The following is a 16666-nucleotide window of genomic DNA, read 5'->3' as shown; positions in this document are numbered from 1 at the left end:
CCAATTTTAAGTTGCTTATATGCCTGTTGCTAAGTTGGAATAGTCAGTCTTCAGTTTATCATTCTGTTGCAGTGCCTGAACAAAAGGTTTATTCTAGGGAGGGCTCAGTAGCACAGGCAGTTAGCAGAGAAAAAAAAATCAAACAACCTTAGATGTGAGGCTCAGGCACTGTTAAAAATATTCCTAGTTCTTAGTTGTATATAATGAAAGGAAAGGTCCCTGTTAGAGGAGGTTCATGGTAAACATCACTTTACTGTGTCTGAGTGTACTGAACTTTCACCATTTCTGAAAAAAAACCCAAAACTTTTGAGCTATTCATTTTGAGCTATTCAAATTGGCAAACAAGCAACAAGAGTATTTTCAGGCCATGTTAAAACCCAAAATAGGCAAAGGCTATATGATACTGGAAAGTTAAGTGTGTGTGGTGGGAGGGGAAAGGAGTGTGATTTCAGATCCTCTAATCAAAGGCAACTGCTCTGGTCTTCCCTCTTCCACACCTTTTTCACTGAACTCATATCCAAATGAGTTCAGTGTACTCCCCATGACAGTAAACAGCAGGGTTTGAAACCCGTTTCAGTGCATAATTACATCAACTCCTTTCCGCACCACCACTCCTCCTGTGTCTTCCACTGAAGGGTGGTTGTGTACACTCCATGGAAGACACCAGCTGGAGATAACCTTGGACCATGTGAACTATGTGGGCAATGCTTTTCTAAATACTTCCTCTATATTATGCATCCCTTCAGAAAGTAGCAGTGGGAAAAAGGACTGAAAGAGGAGTGGAAGACCTGTAGATCTTGTGGATGTTTGGTTGTAAATTATTTAGTAGCTTCCCTTTTCTCAATTACATAGAATGACTCCTACACAGAGCTTATTACTGAAGTAAGTGTTGGGTGGAACACGTGCGCCCTATTGTTTTTCACACTGTTGCTCTCCTTTGTCCCTTGTAGGTATGGAGAGTGCAATCACACTGTGGCAGTTCCTTTTGCAGTTGCTGCTAGACCAGAAACATGAGCACCTGATTTGCTGGACATCTAATGATGGCGAATTCAAGCTACTCAAGGCAGAAGAAGTGGCTAAGCTGTGGGGACTCAGAAAAAACAAAACTAATATGAATTATGACAAGCTGAGCCGAGCGCTCAGATACTATTATGACAAGGTAAATTTTGTTATTCTCATGCAAACTAAGAAAATAGATACACTACCAGTTAATCTTTCTCCTCTCTGTGGAAGCTATTCAGAAGTTTCTCTAACTAGTCTTTACAGCAGACAACAGTATTGAATGTGATCACAGTGGACATAAAAGGCTAAAAGATGCATGGGAAAACACTACACATCCCATTTCCTGAGGTGGGAGTTTTGACCTGGGTTTACACTTACTGCTGCTTTTATGTGTTTATGCATGTGGCTGCCCAATATTTTCTGTAGCTTTTGACAACAATAAAATAACTGTTGATAACAGAGAACTGTTTGATTATTAGAGCCTGCATAGGGTCTTCTGGAATGGAGGGATGTCATAGAGAGCAGTGAGTCTGCAGTGCAGCAGGCAGAGTGGCAGCTTTACCAGGCAAGTATTGCCTGAGTGGGAAACAAGAATAAAACAAATGGACAACTGAACAGCATGGAGGGCAGGGTTGAGTTTTTGTGGAACACATCTTTTGGACCTTAGAACCTGTTGGCCAGTGTTTTAGCTGGTCTTGTCTGAGCTTTCTGGTATATCTTTTCTGCAATTGTAATTCTTTAGCTGGAAATACAATGCTGAAACACTTCTACAGTTGTGACAGTGCAGTATTTCCCCGGCAGGATCTCACTGTAACTATTCCTCTGGAAATGCTCAGTGTTTCTAAGAGTTTAGAAATTTTCTACTATGTCATTTTAGGACAAAATCTGACTTAGCTTCAGCACTAGTCTAATTCCATGTTTCTATCATTTAATTAGCAGCAATATAATATGTGTGAGGGAGCACTAATATGATGCCTTACTGGATGAAGGTGCAGAATAAGCGTGGGAAGCAGGGAGAAGTGGCTGGTCAGATAGTGGGTGTCAGAGCAGAGATATGTTTGGGTTTGCTTGTCAGAGTAGTAGTCTGATGCTGAGCTTATCTCAGCTGAAGACTGTATTTGCTGTAGAATGTTAAATTTACTCTCACTTGGGAACTTATCTTCTGGGTATCTCAAGTTTAAGTAGTGGGTTTCTCCAGTTTTAGTTCCTTGTTAGATGTAGTGGATTTTGGGCTTCCTCCACAGATATGTGTGTTGAGTAGAACTAGTTTGGTAGAACTAGTAAGACCCGTGCAGTCAGTGCAGGTCAGGCAGTAACCTTCTGACTGGCAGGCTGTGTTTCTTTGTGCACTCTCAGAAGCTCTCACAGGTACATAGCATAGGCCTGCACTGAATGCAGAGCTGCTGGCTACTGGCAGCTCCACTTTCAACCAGTTTATTTAAAACTGAAATCTGAAATAATAACATATTGAACATAGTAATCTGAAATTACCTAGATCTCTTTATTTGCTTCTGAATTTTGGACATTATGAGCATGCCCACAATTTAGTAGAGGTCAGTAGAGGTTACTGGTAGCTAGAATCTATGAAAATAATATTTCTGCAGTATAGTAGGAGTTCATAAGATCACTGTCACTCTCAGGAAACTGTCCTTCACACTGATACTTAGTCCTTGGTATTATTCTTCTGCATGAAGCAAGGTGGCAACAGTCCAACAGAGAATGCAAAAGTAAGAACAGGGAGTAACCAGGATGAGTATTTGATTGCTGTAACAGAAAGATATTGAAAGGAAATCTCTCAGATGTGTCAAGATACTGAAAAAAAATTGTAGAACACAAGTACACAAATCTTGTAGAACACAAATCTTTCATATTCACTTTTCTCAATTTTAGACTCGAGTGAATTCAAGGAGTTTCCAAATTGTTTCTCCAGCTTTTTTGAATGACCATTATGTTGTTTTTACTAATCCAAAATAAATTTTGTTGAGGATTAGTTTGCCTTAAATGCATATTTTTTAATAATGTAACTAAATTCTGAATTACTTGATTTTACTATTTCTGATATTCTTGAAGATTAAAGACTTTTGTAGATTTTGTATATTAAAAAGGAAAAGTTCATAGCCATGCTTAGTGGTCAGTGCTTATCTTGGTTGTCAGAAAAGGCAGAGAAATGAGATTACACAGTGAGGAACACCAGTGTTTGACACAGTTATGGCATGATTGCTGCCTGCAAAAGGCAGAGGAAACTAGATATTTTTTCTGGACTGAGCTCAGAGTACTGCAAATTAACTATGAACAATTTGATGATCAAACTTTTCATTAGTTGCAAGGACTCCTTCTCCTGTAAGAATTTTTTGGTTTCAGATTCAGAGCTGTTAGTGTGTTGTCCACTAGAAGTCAGATTTTCCCACTTAACATGTTTCAAAAGGGGCTTGACTGAGAAAGCACAAAAGGATTCCACAAGGACAGAGCAGTGGCTCTCTGAGCAGTTGGTGTGATGAATTCCCCTTCACTAAGTGCTCAAAAGGCTTCTGCTCAGCATGAGGAGGCTCACTTCATTATATTACTCCATCCCCTCTGATTATAAACTTGACTGGGATCAGGGGAGACAGAGTGCCTGCTGAGGCATGAACAGCATAGCCAGGCAGAGCCCAAATGCACAGTTAGTGACTGAACAGACATTGCTTTAAAACAAAGGATGAGATATTTGTAGCACTTTTCCTTTGAGATCTCTCCAATCTTGTCGAATTAATGGAATATAATGGCTCCTTACTGAAGATTCCCTTGCTTCTTTTAGGCCTTAACCTTTTCTTTAACCCCTGTTTTGTTTTCAGTTCCCCCCACCAGCACACATGCACCTTTGACATCTGTATTGTCTCTGCTCATGCAGCACCTGCCAGAGTGGGCTGTACAGGGTCTTCATTAGGGCTCTGGCAGAGGCAATTCTTGCTGTTCTTACGGCTGCTTTCCTGGACTGTGCCCTCTCTTCTCTTTGACAGTTTTATCTGAATGTTGCACAAGGATTTTGGTCATTTTTTCCAGAAATTTTGCAGCCCCTTGGAGGTACAGCTCCTAGAGGGAAAGAGGGATAAGCACTGTCTTCCCCATGTATTGTGATTAGGGTTTGAACCCCAAACTAAACCTATGGCTATTGCTGTTTCCATTGAAGGGCTACCTCCTTTAGCAGAAAACAGTGGGAGCTTCTCACTCTGTGTGGATATAGTGTGTTGTGTCCTGTAGGTTCCCAGACAGTGGAGAAAGGTGAATTATTGGGAGAGTGCAGAGGGACAGGGCAACTTCTGCAGATTTTGAAGTGTGAGAGATAGTGGCATAAGATAGTAATGAGTCCTAGTAGTCTGGCAGGGAGTGCTCAACCTTGGTTTCAGTCCTAAACACTTCCTCTGCCTTCAGTTCAGTCTATACTGCATAGCATAGAAGGGAAGTCAGGAAGGGAGGGGAAAAGCTCCTTGACATTCTTTTTTCCTCTTTGCAGAACAAAAGGCGAAAGGCCGGTGAGGTGACAGATTCTCTCTCAGACTTTCACACTCTTCTCCCCAGGACAATTCACCAATCTGTGGGATAAACCAAGAGTAGTCTAGACTCTTAGGTAGCCTTAAGGAGCCATCTGAGATCCTTGTTCTCTCCTTAGCTGTTGACAGTGATGGATGTGTTGGCACCTGGATGTGCTGGGGTAAATGGAATGCACAGTGAGCAAATGGGATAAACACTGTTGCAGACAGGGGAGTGGCAGCAGGAAGGACAAGAGGCAGAACTCCAGGCAAGACTTCATTTGCCATGTGGAATTATCAACAAGGACATCTTGACCTATAACCCAAGTTGTCTGGCAGCATGTGAGTTTGAGAGAAGGGGCAGTGATTTTTCAGAAATGATGGACACAAGCTGTCTGTGCAGGGCCCATGGGCTGGGTCTTACATTCTTGGCTGCCCTCTGCTCCTACTGCATACAGCTGACGCTGAGCTAATGCCTCATGGTCTGTCTTTGAAATTATTCACCATGGAGAAATAAAAACGGATCACTGGCTAAATGGGGGTTTATGAACCTGCATTTCGCTTGAAGGAAACACCGGCTTGTTAAAATTCATCATCTGATTCATCTGAACTTAAAAGTAAATTAATTCCAGTACTGGAGAAAAATAACACAATTAGGACAAGTTCCTTAGCCTGGCTTCGAAAGCAAGCATGACATACTGTTGAGGCTGATGGCTAGATTTATGCTAAATTCACATCAAAAGCACCCCAGGAAATGTAGAGTATGGCATGTCTTGATTGTAATTAGCTACCATGATTATGGTTGCTAAAGGTTTGTAGATAATCTGAAGATTCCATTTCCTGTTTCATGTGTTACCTAAATTCTGCCCCCCACCCCACACCTTATTTCTGTTTAATGCATTTCCCCTGTTGCCTCAACAGAGCAGCAGAACAGATGACAGCACTGAGGAAAGGCTGCCTGCACTCTCTACCTACAGCTTGTGTCCATCATATCACACACTTCTGCTGGTCAGAAATCTATCGTAGTGCTTTCAGGCAAGGAAACCTTTCAGTGCCATTTCCATGCAAAGCACTTTAGCTCGATGTGTAGAAGTACAATATCTTTATAAGTAGGGTTAATAAGTTTCTTTTTGTTCAAATTGCCCAGTTACTTTGTTTTTCTGATAGCTGTAATGGCAGATAACCTTTGGAAGTCTTTATGGGTTTCAAGGCTCCTGAAAGTCCCTATGAATATTTCAAGATGACAACACAAGAGGGAAGCTAGTGAGTTTTTCCCATGAGGGTTTTTTATTGAGGGGAGGAGGGTGAATCCAGAAAATGACAGGCAGATACCAACTTTAATGGGATGTAGCAGTTATAGAAGTCAAGTCCTCAGAAGTTAGGAAATAAAAGAATGACAGTTCCCTGGGTAACCTTAATGCTTGCATGAGTTATGCTGCATCTTTAATTACACAGTCACATACTGTGGTGATGAACAGCTATTCAATATTTTTGCATCCTCTCTGAACAGTATGTGGCCGCAGGCTTTACTCAATGAGTGCTATTCAGTCTGTGTCATTTTTAGTTTCAGTTAATGGCTGCCCACTTGTTCAGATGGGTTGGCAGTATGATGTATCATATATAAATAGTGTGGCTGCTTTGTGGTGGTACAGGGAACAGAGCTCCTCAGGTGCTCTCAGCATACAGAGTTGTCCGAGGCGTTCGCTCCCCTCCCATAACAGGTCAAACACAGTGCTCTGGTTACTAGTTCCTATTTTTAAGGCCCAAGTGTGGGTGGCAGCATGGAAAAATTGTTTTGGGAAGAGGGTCCCTTTCTTATCTGCTTACAGAACTTCAGGATATAAAGTGGTAATGGAAACTACTATTTTGCTTTTGGGAAGGTCTTCACCTAAGATAACTCAGGGGAAATAGAATCTTACAAAGAAACAGTAGCAGTGTGATGGTGCTAGAGTATTGGCTGTTCGTTTGGTAGAGACACAGGTCAGAGGTGTTAAAAGGAAATACTTGAAGAAGCATTAGAAAATACCTTTTTAGAAAACTGGAAAGAGCCTCTTTTGAGAGTGATGTATGGAAGTGAAGAAAATGCTTGACTGAAATAGCATAAAAGTAGTTATATAGTGCTGTCTGTATGGAAAGATAGGAGTAAAGAGTAAAGAATTTGAAACTCAGTAAGAGGTGATGGGTAGAAGAGAAAACCCAAGAGCCCCTGCCTCAAAAAGAGTCATAAAATGGTTTGTGTTTCATGTGAGAAGAAAGGGATATCCAGTGAACTGCAGCAGAGAGATCAGAGAACATGGCCAAAGGTGCCAGCCAGAGAAAGGGCCTTTGTCTTCTAGATAGAGGTGGGTGAAGAAAGATTGAAATACAGCTAAATGAGAGCCTTGATCTTCCAGAGGTTAGTACAGGTGCACAGTTGTAGTAGCACCTGTGCCTCCAACAAGAATTTCACAAAATCTAGCTTCTACACGCATGGTATAATAAGCATAACTGCATAATCTATGATGTTAGCAGACTCTGCCTATCTGCACAGGCTGATGTGGACATACCCCCATCTTTCAGAGCAAACCGTGCAGCTACAGGTACCTTCTGCCAGCTTGCAGTACTTCAAGCACTGGAGTGTGAGCAGCCCTCTCTCTGGATAGGGATCCCAATAGCTGGAGGCAGCCTGCATAGAGTCATGTGAGGAATTTGTAGCCGAAGTGTCCCTACACGTCTTGCATCCCTTGGTACTCTTGGAGCTAGGGACCTTGGAACACATCCATGTTATGAGGTATGAGCTGCAGCTACAGGTGTCGTCTTTCTTCTTCCTTCAGCAGGGATGTTTAGGACATACAGACAAGTTCATCCTACTCTGCCATAAATTTTGAGATCTCGGGCACCCTGTTTATATGTCACTTCCTGGAAGGAGGAAAAAAGTCTGGTCTTCCTGCTCCTGAGACCCCTCTAAATTTCAACTAGGAAGTGGATCCCATTTCCCAGCTGTCTCCTGAGTGGCTCCTGCAGGCAGCTAATGTGCTAGCTAAGAGGTTTGAGCCAAGCCACTGAAATCCTTCAGTCATGCTGGTAGTATGGTTATGCCTTTGCTCTAAATGGCTCAAACAGGGAGTAGGAGTCAGAGCTGATGAAAATAAACCAGAAACACATGATAGATTTCAGAGGAGTTTCCAAAAGCCATATGCATTGACACAACCCCGTGCCCAGCCACAGCATAGTCTGGTTTAAGCTGCAGGCTGAGCATGCCACTGAGCCTTTGGCATCCAGCTCAGCCAGCTGCTCTGTGGAGAAGGACAGGGCAGAAACCTATCCCTCCAGCTGCAGCAGACAGCAGGCAGGGCTCTACCCAGTTTGCATCACCAGCTTTCAAAGCACTTTTCAGGGGGTGGAGTGGTCATGTTTGCTGTAATCACTGTTTTGTAGACTGGGGGACAGATAAGGGGAAGTGTAAAGTGTTCAAGTGAGGAACAGTCAAAAAGCCAAGACCAGAGGGGTTTTACCTGCTCACTGCCCCCTCTCTGCTTGTCCAAGAGTGCTGTCTCTTGATGAGATTTTTTTAAGCTGTTCGACTGGAGCCCCTGCCCATTTCTCCTCCCCAGCAGCTGCACAGGCTCAGCCCTCCCTGGCTCTCTGCAGCCCTGCCTGGCACCTGCTGGCACTCACTGCAAGCTCGCTGAGGAGGGAATTTACCTAGAAATTCAAACAACAACAAAAATAGGGCTAAATGTGCACATATACTTACTGTCCTGCTACCAAGCAAGTAGTCTAGTCTTCCTGCAAATGCAATCCTTAGTATAAGGAAGCATTCCTTGCCCTTTCAAATTGAGGGAGGAAAACCCCCTACTTGTCATGATGCCTGTCACAGTCTTCTGTGGTTTGAAGCGTCACAGCTCAGAATGAATCTGACAGATCACTGAGGTGATGGTAGAACGAAGCTGCTTTTTACCTTCACTTCAATTAGTTGTCAAAAAAATACAGAAAAGTCAGGGGCATTTCAGAGGCATTTCATTAATTTTTGTCCCTGTTTTCTCTTACACACTGGTGGAGATTTCCTCAGGCTACACATTAAGAGAAACCGGCAAGGTGCTTGAGGAATCTGCACTTGAATCTTTTCATCTCCAGCCATGGTTAAGTGGGCCTCTGCTGCGGGCTGGCAGAGTCAGAGGAGCAGCACTGTGAGCTTCTTAAAATATAACTATATTTAATAATAACAAAGGAAGTATAAACTCATCCAGCCCATTCAGTTGCTTTTTATAGCAGTGTTTCCCTGTTTCAGGCCTGCATCAGTGTAGAAGTGCCACCTTGAAACACGTTTAATCTTTTTCTGCTGGGAGTCACATTTTCCAAGGAGGCTCTCCCTTGTCAGTGCTTCATGTAACAATAACTCAAAGCTGCCAGGAGCAGAGGAGACGTATTATTTTAAATTAAAATATATATATTAGAAAAAGTAAAGTCCTGTTGGGGTGTTTCCTTCCTACGTGACTAGTTTGGAGGTTTTTCCTTTTTTGAAAAGGAATGCAATAATAAGAGTGCAGAAAAAGTGCATCCATCCAATGTTTCACCTAATTAGGTTGAGTCCAAAGCCATAGGAATTAAAGCTCATGCAGACTGAGATCCTGTGGGCTGACTATTTGTTCTGAACCTTTGGAGGGAAAAAAAAGTCATTGCAGCATCTACCAGGTGGGTAGATGTGTGTACAATTCAGCATGGAAGAGGGCAGCTTTGTGCCTTTAGTTTGAGCTTCCTGAATTTAATTCTCCTCCTTGCTACAGTTCCCTGTTATTAACTTGGGAAACAACTTTATCCATTTGTGCCACAGTTCCTGACCTGTAATGCAAAGCTACATCCCAGGGCTCTTTGTAGGATTAGTTTTGTATTCAAGAAGGTGCCTGAATGAAATGCCAGGACAGTCAGACAGATGAATAACAGAATGCAGCAGCTCAGCTAAAAGACGAGGTTCTGATGCCCAAGTGCAGATCCTTTCACAAAACGAGCTTTGCTTTTGTGGCACAATAAGGTGTAGTGGAGCAGGCACTACACTATGTACTGTCCATATATAAATAGGGAGTATGTTTGTATTCATTCTATTTTTTTTTCAGAGGTGACTTAAAGACAAACTCTCCACCAGGGGCTTCAAGAAGAGAGAAATTAGCATGGAAATGTCAGGACATATTGCTTCTTTTGTTCCACAGCACTTGTCTTAGGGTGGTAAATGAAATGACACAGTCACTTTTCCTGGGCCTGGTGCCGTAAAGTGCCTCTGTGGAGTAGCTCACACATCCTTGGGGATATTGGGCATTGTGTTAGAAAAGATCCCAAAGGGAATTGGTTCTTTCCATAAAGGGGACCCTTGTTTTTGCTGTACCGAGTGCCTCTGAGATGCTGATCTTTCTAGCACCTTCTTTTGTATTTACAGAACATCATCAAGAAAGTGATTGGACAAAAGTTTGTATACAAGTTTGTCTCCTTTCCTGAGATTTTAAAAATGGATCCGCATGCTGTGGAAATCAGCAGAGAGAGTCTTTTGCTGCAGGACAGCGACTGTAAAATGCCTTCTGAGAGCAGGGATCAGCACAAGCACAGCTTGTCAGCACTGAAATGCACAAGCCGTAATGAATATATCCACTCTGGCCTGTACTCCTCTTTCACCATCAACTCCTTGCAGAACCAGCCAGACCCTTACAAGCCAATCAAAACAGAAAAACTGGAGGAGAAGTCAGAAGGAAACACACCAGTTGAAGAAGTTCGGACTGTTATCAGATTTGTGACAAACAAAACAGATAAACAAGTTACGAGACCTGTAGTGTCATTGCCTTCTACTTCTGAAACAGCAGCTGCCTCTGCTTTCCTCAGCTCTTCAGTATCAGCTAAAATATCTTCCTTAATGCTACCCAACAGTGCCAGCATTTCATCTCCATCATCATCTTCCTCCAGGTCGCCTTCTCTGTCTCCCACCTCACCCTTCCCTACAGAACAGAGGAGCTTCTTCTTTGAGTCCAGCTGCCACGACTCAGATTCCCTTGAGCCTCTGAACCTCTCCTCAGGCTCCAAGGCAAAATCTCCATCTCTTCCCCCAAAGGCTAAAAAACCCAAAGGCTTGGAAATCTCTGCCCCACCCATGGTTCTCTCCAGCACCGACATTGGTTCCATTGCCCTGAACAGCCCTGCGCTTCCTTCGGGATCCCTGACTCCAGCTTTCTTCACTGCACAGGTGAGACCTGCCTGTCTCCAGGTATTCCTCCATGTGGCCAAGAGTGTAAGCTCTTGTGGGGCTGTCATCATCTGATAGGAAAAAAAAACCATAGGGGAAAGTGTTCTGAACAAGGGGTGGAAAGTAGGTTCCTCCTGGGGTTTGTTCCTCCATGAGTGTGGGAAAAGCTCACAGACTGCCTGAAAGGATAAGGAGATGGGCAGCTGTTAGTGCACTGTTTATCGGCTCAAACAAGCCTCCAGGTTTGTGAAACAAGCAGTTAAAAGGCAAAACCAAAACCACAGGGGTTTTGTAGATCACAACTTGAGCATGGGCATTATGGGATGATTGGTTAGATTCCTCTACTAGATGTTGTATCCATGGAAATATTGTGACCTTTTTATCAATTTTTGAATACAGAGCAAATTATGTGGTTTCTAAGGCTGAAGCCAGTTTCGATTTCCAAAGTTGTACAGATCCACAGAGTCCTTGCCAGAGCTTCCCTTCAGCACATTCCTACTGAATAACCAGATTCTTTTTAATCACTTATTTGTGGTAATGTCAAAAGCAAGTTCTCATTTTCAAACAAGTCTATGAAAAAATAATTTAGGAGTTCAGAGCAGAAGAAGAAAATCACAGTTATGACTGAGTGCAGTCATTGGTGGGTTATGTCTTACAGTACCACTGCAAAATTAAATAAAAAAATCCAAGAGTAAAATTATCCCAATATGGGATTATCCCAATAAGATCCCCAGCCACGAAATAACAGTTGATGCAAATGCTAGCATTGAAAGTACCAAACTGAACAGTAAAAAAATAAATACAAAGTTGTGTTACAAGCAGTCGCTCACGTCAGAGTGTCTAAGAGACATATGTATCCAGAATCCCACTGCCTCTTCCCTGCTCGGAGTGTTAGAGGTGTTGGGTGCTGGCAGCATTGTATGCCCACGTGGCACAAAGGCCTGGCAGCAGTGAGTGTCGGCAAGGGCTCACAGCCAGCACTGCACTCACTCTTTCAGAGCTTTTCAGCTGGCTGCAGAGCAAGTTTGTGCAGTTCAGACTCACCTGTCAGCCACTGAGCTAAAATTTGTCTCACCAACAATGAGGATTTTGTGGGCTGTCACCTGTATTTTTGACATGACAAAGCCTTTGAGCGAAGGTATGTTTGGCAGGAAGAAGAGAAGTGCGGAAAACCAAAATTGAGGTGCATTGACAAACTTTTGTAACCTCTGTGGTATAGCCATAGTATTTTGCTTGTAGGGAGAAAATCTGACAAATCACATCAGATGCCAACCAGACACAATGACAGCATGAGTTATTACAAAGCAGCTTTTATCTACTGCTGCCCCAAAACACAGTATGAACAGAGATTTATCTCCTCATTTTGTAATTATTTCTTTGAACAATCAGTTGTCTCATTCGTCTATAAACTGGTGTACTTACTTCCCCAAGAGATGTAGAAGGGAATTATATAGAGGATTGTGGCACTCCTTTAGCAGGATGACTAGCAAAGGCCCTGATGAGTGTAATACCATGATGCAGAATAACTGAAGCCGTAATTTAGATTGGAAATCTGCTGTTAATCCCATTATCTAAGGAAGAACATGCATCATATCAAATGTTCTCTGGTTTATCAGATCCCAGTAGGAGACACCTGCTGCCATGGGGCAAGTGCAGAACAGGATGTCTGCTCCAGAAGTGATGCAGGTTCAGAGAAGGTGCTGTTGCCTGAGAGCATATTTCAGATGACTTTCCACTTTACCTGCTGGTCCTGAGGAATACTCTTGGGTGGAGCCCTGTGAAAGGGCACATGAACACACAAGCAATTTCAGAACAGAAAGATGGGTTTGAAGATGTGAGAGCATACAGCACCATACTTTGGTAGAGAAATATCAGCTTTCTATTTGGTTAGCTTCAAAGAGAGATATTGAGATTTTGTTCAGCACTTGCTTCTTTTGCAGATTACTTACACTTGTTACTTTGTTACTTTTGTTGGCTCTCCCATGGCCAATGTGGATATATAATTTTGATGCACACTTTTTCTTCAGGCCTCTGCTTTAACATTTGTTAAATTTACAACACGCTGTTTTCCTTAGGGGCAAAGTAGCATGCCTGCAGCCAGCACATGCATGCTCCCTATTGTATCCTCAGACACCATCCAGGCTCCAGCACGTGCCTAATGACCTGGGAAGTAATGTTTGTGTGACAGCACTTATCTGTTATCTAACAGCTAGAAGTGACAAGATTGTACTTACACACATTGTTTGTCAGAAGTCAGGAGCCATGAGCATTGTTGCTTAAAATAATCCTCTCTTGCAATGAATTATTTTTATTTAAACTGTTCCTATGCTTGGATTATAATGATGGTTTTTAAGTAGGAACTTCGGAATGGTTTCCACATCTAATACCAGATGTACAGCTGCATGATGGCAGAAAATGAAGTGACACATCAATTTCCACATGTAATTTAGGGATAGCCTGTCCTGTGGTGTTGTTTACACTTATGTTTTCTCTGGTGGTTTTGATGATTGGCTGATGGGGTGATACTGAGAACAAGCCTGGGAGGCCCTGTGCCCTTTTTGCATTATATATTAAACAGATTTGGAGGCTTGCTTTGGCTGGCTCTTGTCTTTGGCAGAACTTGCAGACATCAGTGCTCTGCTCACCAGAGGACATGAGCTTTTGCTTTGTACTGTTGTTAGGCATGCTAGCATGCTTCCAGAGATGAATGGAGGGCAACTCAATTTCAAATCTCCTCTCTGAAGACTTGCTCTGGCTGTATCTAGGTAGGAATAAACACGTCCAATTTTTCCTTATTATTGTCAAAAGACCTTCTCCGGAAGTGCATTTTCAGTTCTGGATATCTGCAGCTTCTTAGAGCACAAATTAAGAACGAAGTCTGCTCACTGGAGCTCTTAGTACTATTGGCACAATACTGTGTCCTTAGTTGAATGTTGTTGGGTCTTGCTGCTTACATCTCTGGTTTTAAGGTTAGTAGGCTCTTCTGTAAGTAGATCTGAGTATTTATCCTGACCTAATTCAGTAGGTTGTCAGTCTCGTAAATCTCCGTCAACAGTCGCCTGCCAGTGGAGCATCAACCTGTAATACAGCACCGGGAAGGGGCTCTCACTGGTGCTGCTGATTTCCTGCCCCACGAAGCACCATTGTTCTGGGAAGAGAGTGTTTTTAAGGGAGCTGTTCGCAAGTGCCTGCTGGTCAGGTTTGTTTTTTCAGCTTTCTTGACAAGAGCTGTCATTTGGTGACATCAAGACAGAAGTCTTCTCCTTGCCAGCCCCTCTTTTGTTGTCACGCAAATATGTCCTAATCCTGACTTCACTGGTACTCCTGTGACCATCACACCTGTTGATTTACTGCCGATTTACTACTGATTTTTTCAACACCTTCTGCTTTCCCAGTGATACCACAGGTTTATTAGTCCTTGGGACATCATTGTGGTGGTTTGGTATTTCTGATCCACCACCTTCAGCATAAGGAAGGTGGCAGTGTCCTTTCCCTGTACATTTCTCCACAAACCTTGCTTCTTCTGAGAGTCCTTAGATAAACCATCCTTTCAAGAACAGCTAAGCTCTTTGTATTAAACAGCCTATCAAACACCTGAGTCACTGGGAGGACTTCAATGTTTGCTGTTTCTTCTCTATCCCATCTCTTCTGCTGGCGTTAAACTAATTGTTTGACCCTGTTGTGAACTCCAGCGCAAGCAGGTCACAGCAGGTCTGTATTCCTGTGTGTTTGCACAAAGCCTCAAACACCACAGCTGATCCCTCAGGTACTGCTTTTGCAATTCATGTCTGTTGTATTTGGAAATCCACATGACCTGTGGTGCCTGCCTGTATGAGCCTGCTCACTGCAGAGTCCTGGCAACGGGGTGTGAATGGCAGTGTGGGCAGCTGGTAAGTGAAACCCCCAGTTGCAATTGCCACATGTGGAGCATATATTTCTGTCCTGGTGGGAATCTAGCAGGGACCAGTATGTACTGAAGTACTCCCTATCTTCCGTCTTCTCTTTACATACTTTAAAGTGTGAACAAATGGATATCCCAGTTCAACAGAGCTCTGAGGCACTTGTCTTATACAGCAAAGCACATGCTTACTTGCTCACTGTATACTCAAATGCATTAAGTGCTTTGGGAAACAGAACTGCTTTTGATAAATGGCATGAAGATTACTGGTGAGATTAACTCCTGCCAAATACTTTATTCAAAACTGTCACATCACTTCTGTGTTCCTTTTTGAAACAATAGAAGTTACTTCTGGGTACAGAATAATTCCAGTGATTCTTCATTTGAATCAAGATTTGCATGTGCTTTAAGTCTACCTCTCATCCAGTTGTGCTTTAGAAATGCTAAGAGCATTCCTAGCAATTTTTGCGCACCATGGCACTGGAAGGAGACACCTCTGATTTAGGAAGGGCCTTGGATTCTTGGTTCTGGATGTTTTGGTTCTTTTCAAACAATCAGCTTTGCTCTCTGCTGTCCCTCTGGGCACCCAGCCCGTCACCTGTCTCTCCTCGTGTCAACCTGTGCACTGCCAGTTTCCTGAAGCCTCTTCCAGTATGACAAGGTGCCATCAGGGAGTGAACTTCAGAGTGACTCTTCTGGCTCCACACACGATTACATTAATAGCTCAACATCTGCAGTCAGGTTAAGCAATTGCTGCCCTTCAAAAGGTAAAAACTGATTCTGAAGGAGACTGGGCAGAGTTGGCAGACATTGGGGCACATACGGTATTATTCTACACAGTTGCATGAGCATGGTTCACATAAACAATAACTACTTTTCCTTAAGCAAACATAAATCAATTTGCATATGAAGGAATATTACATATGCAGGTATCCAGTGTTGACCAGTGGAGAGTCAGGTGGCAGGGCTGGATGGGCCGCTGCTGCCAACCATGCTGTATGTCTGAATTTACGGGGAAATAGAGCCAGTAGACAATGTGTAGGACTGTAGGGGTGGTGACTGCTGTATGGAGCTGTAACTCCTGAGCCGTGTGTCATGGAGTGGCTTTTTGTCTTGCAGACCCCCAGTGGATTATTGCTGACCCCCAGCCCGCTGCTGTCTAGCATTCATTTCTGGAGCAGCCTCAGTCCTGTTGCTCCTCTGAGTCCTGCCAGGCTGCAGGGACCAAACACTCTGTTCCAGGTAGGTCTTTCCAATGCACAGGTTTCATTGGTAAAGGTGTATATGTGGAAGAGACATCAGGGGAACATCTCCTCACTTGGGTCTGGAGCCTTTCAAACTGATGAAGAAAGTACAGGAGTTAACAGGCACTTTATTTATAGAGAGGCTTACTTACTTTTACCTTCTTTAAATCCTTGGCAGCGCAGTCAAAACCTACAGGGCAGAGTCCACTGCAGCAAGCACACACATTCTGTGTGAAGGAAACAGAAATACATGCTGGACCCCAGAAAGAGCAGGTAACTGAGCTCTCAGAGCTTCTCTTAGAGAGTGCAAACCAGTCAGGGACCAGCCAGGAGAGGGGTGGAACATGGCTCTGGGAAAACCAAGAGCAGTTTGGGTTTCACACAGTAAGGTGGGTGTAGGTTTATCCTTTTGTCTTAATGAGCCACTTCTCACTCAGAAAGACGCAGTTGTATTTACAATAAGGACACTCTGAACCTGAAGGCTCCGTTTCCAGTTCTGCAAGTTATCCATGAGTCCTTAACTGAGGACATACCTCTGAGCATGACCTCTCTGTACCAGCTGAAAGGCAGCATTGTGTCCACTGTCTGAGGTATTGACAGAGTAAAAATCTCAAGGTTTTATAAAGATGTGGTAAATACAAAAGTTATTAATTGACCCGTGATGGCCACAGCACTTGGCTGCACCATTTGCTTGAGGCTTAGGAAGAAGATGGTGGGGAAGGTATTAGCAGCTCCAGCTGTAGCTGCTGCCAAACAGCTGATTCATTAAGTCACAGAAGAAATCATGTTCTGCTGATGGTCAAGAAGCACA

The 16666-nt window shown here is 43.2% G+C and overlaps 1 protein-coding gene across 1 annotated transcript in view; it reads left to right on the top strand.

The window, feature by feature from the left end:
- ELK3 (ETS transcription factor ELK3) overlaps positions 1 to 16666 on the top strand; it is a 36776-nt gene that overhangs the window by 16661 nt on the left and 3449 nt on the right. Inside the window, exons 2-4 of the mRNA XM_071552041.1 lie at positions 951 to 1159; positions 9919 to 10713; positions 15731 to 15853. Coding sequence (XP_071408142.1) covers positions 953 to 1159; positions 9919 to 10713; positions 15731 to 15853 — 1125 coding nt within the window. The 5' untranslated portion in view covers positions 951 to 952. The remainder of the gene's footprint in view (positions 1 to 950; positions 1160 to 9918; positions 10714 to 15730; positions 15854 to 16666) is intronic.

The sequence above is a fragment of the Pithys albifrons genome, chromosome 3, assembly GCF_047495875.1.
Source record: "Pithys albifrons albifrons isolate INPA30051 chromosome 3, PitAlb_v1, whole genome shotgun sequence".
Taxonomy (NCBI): Eukaryota; Metazoa; Chordata; class Aves; order Passeriformes; family Thamnophilidae; genus Pithys; species Pithys albifrons.
The sequence above is the reverse complement of the archived record's forward strand: the minus strand, read 5'-3'. Positions and strand labels throughout refer to the sequence as shown.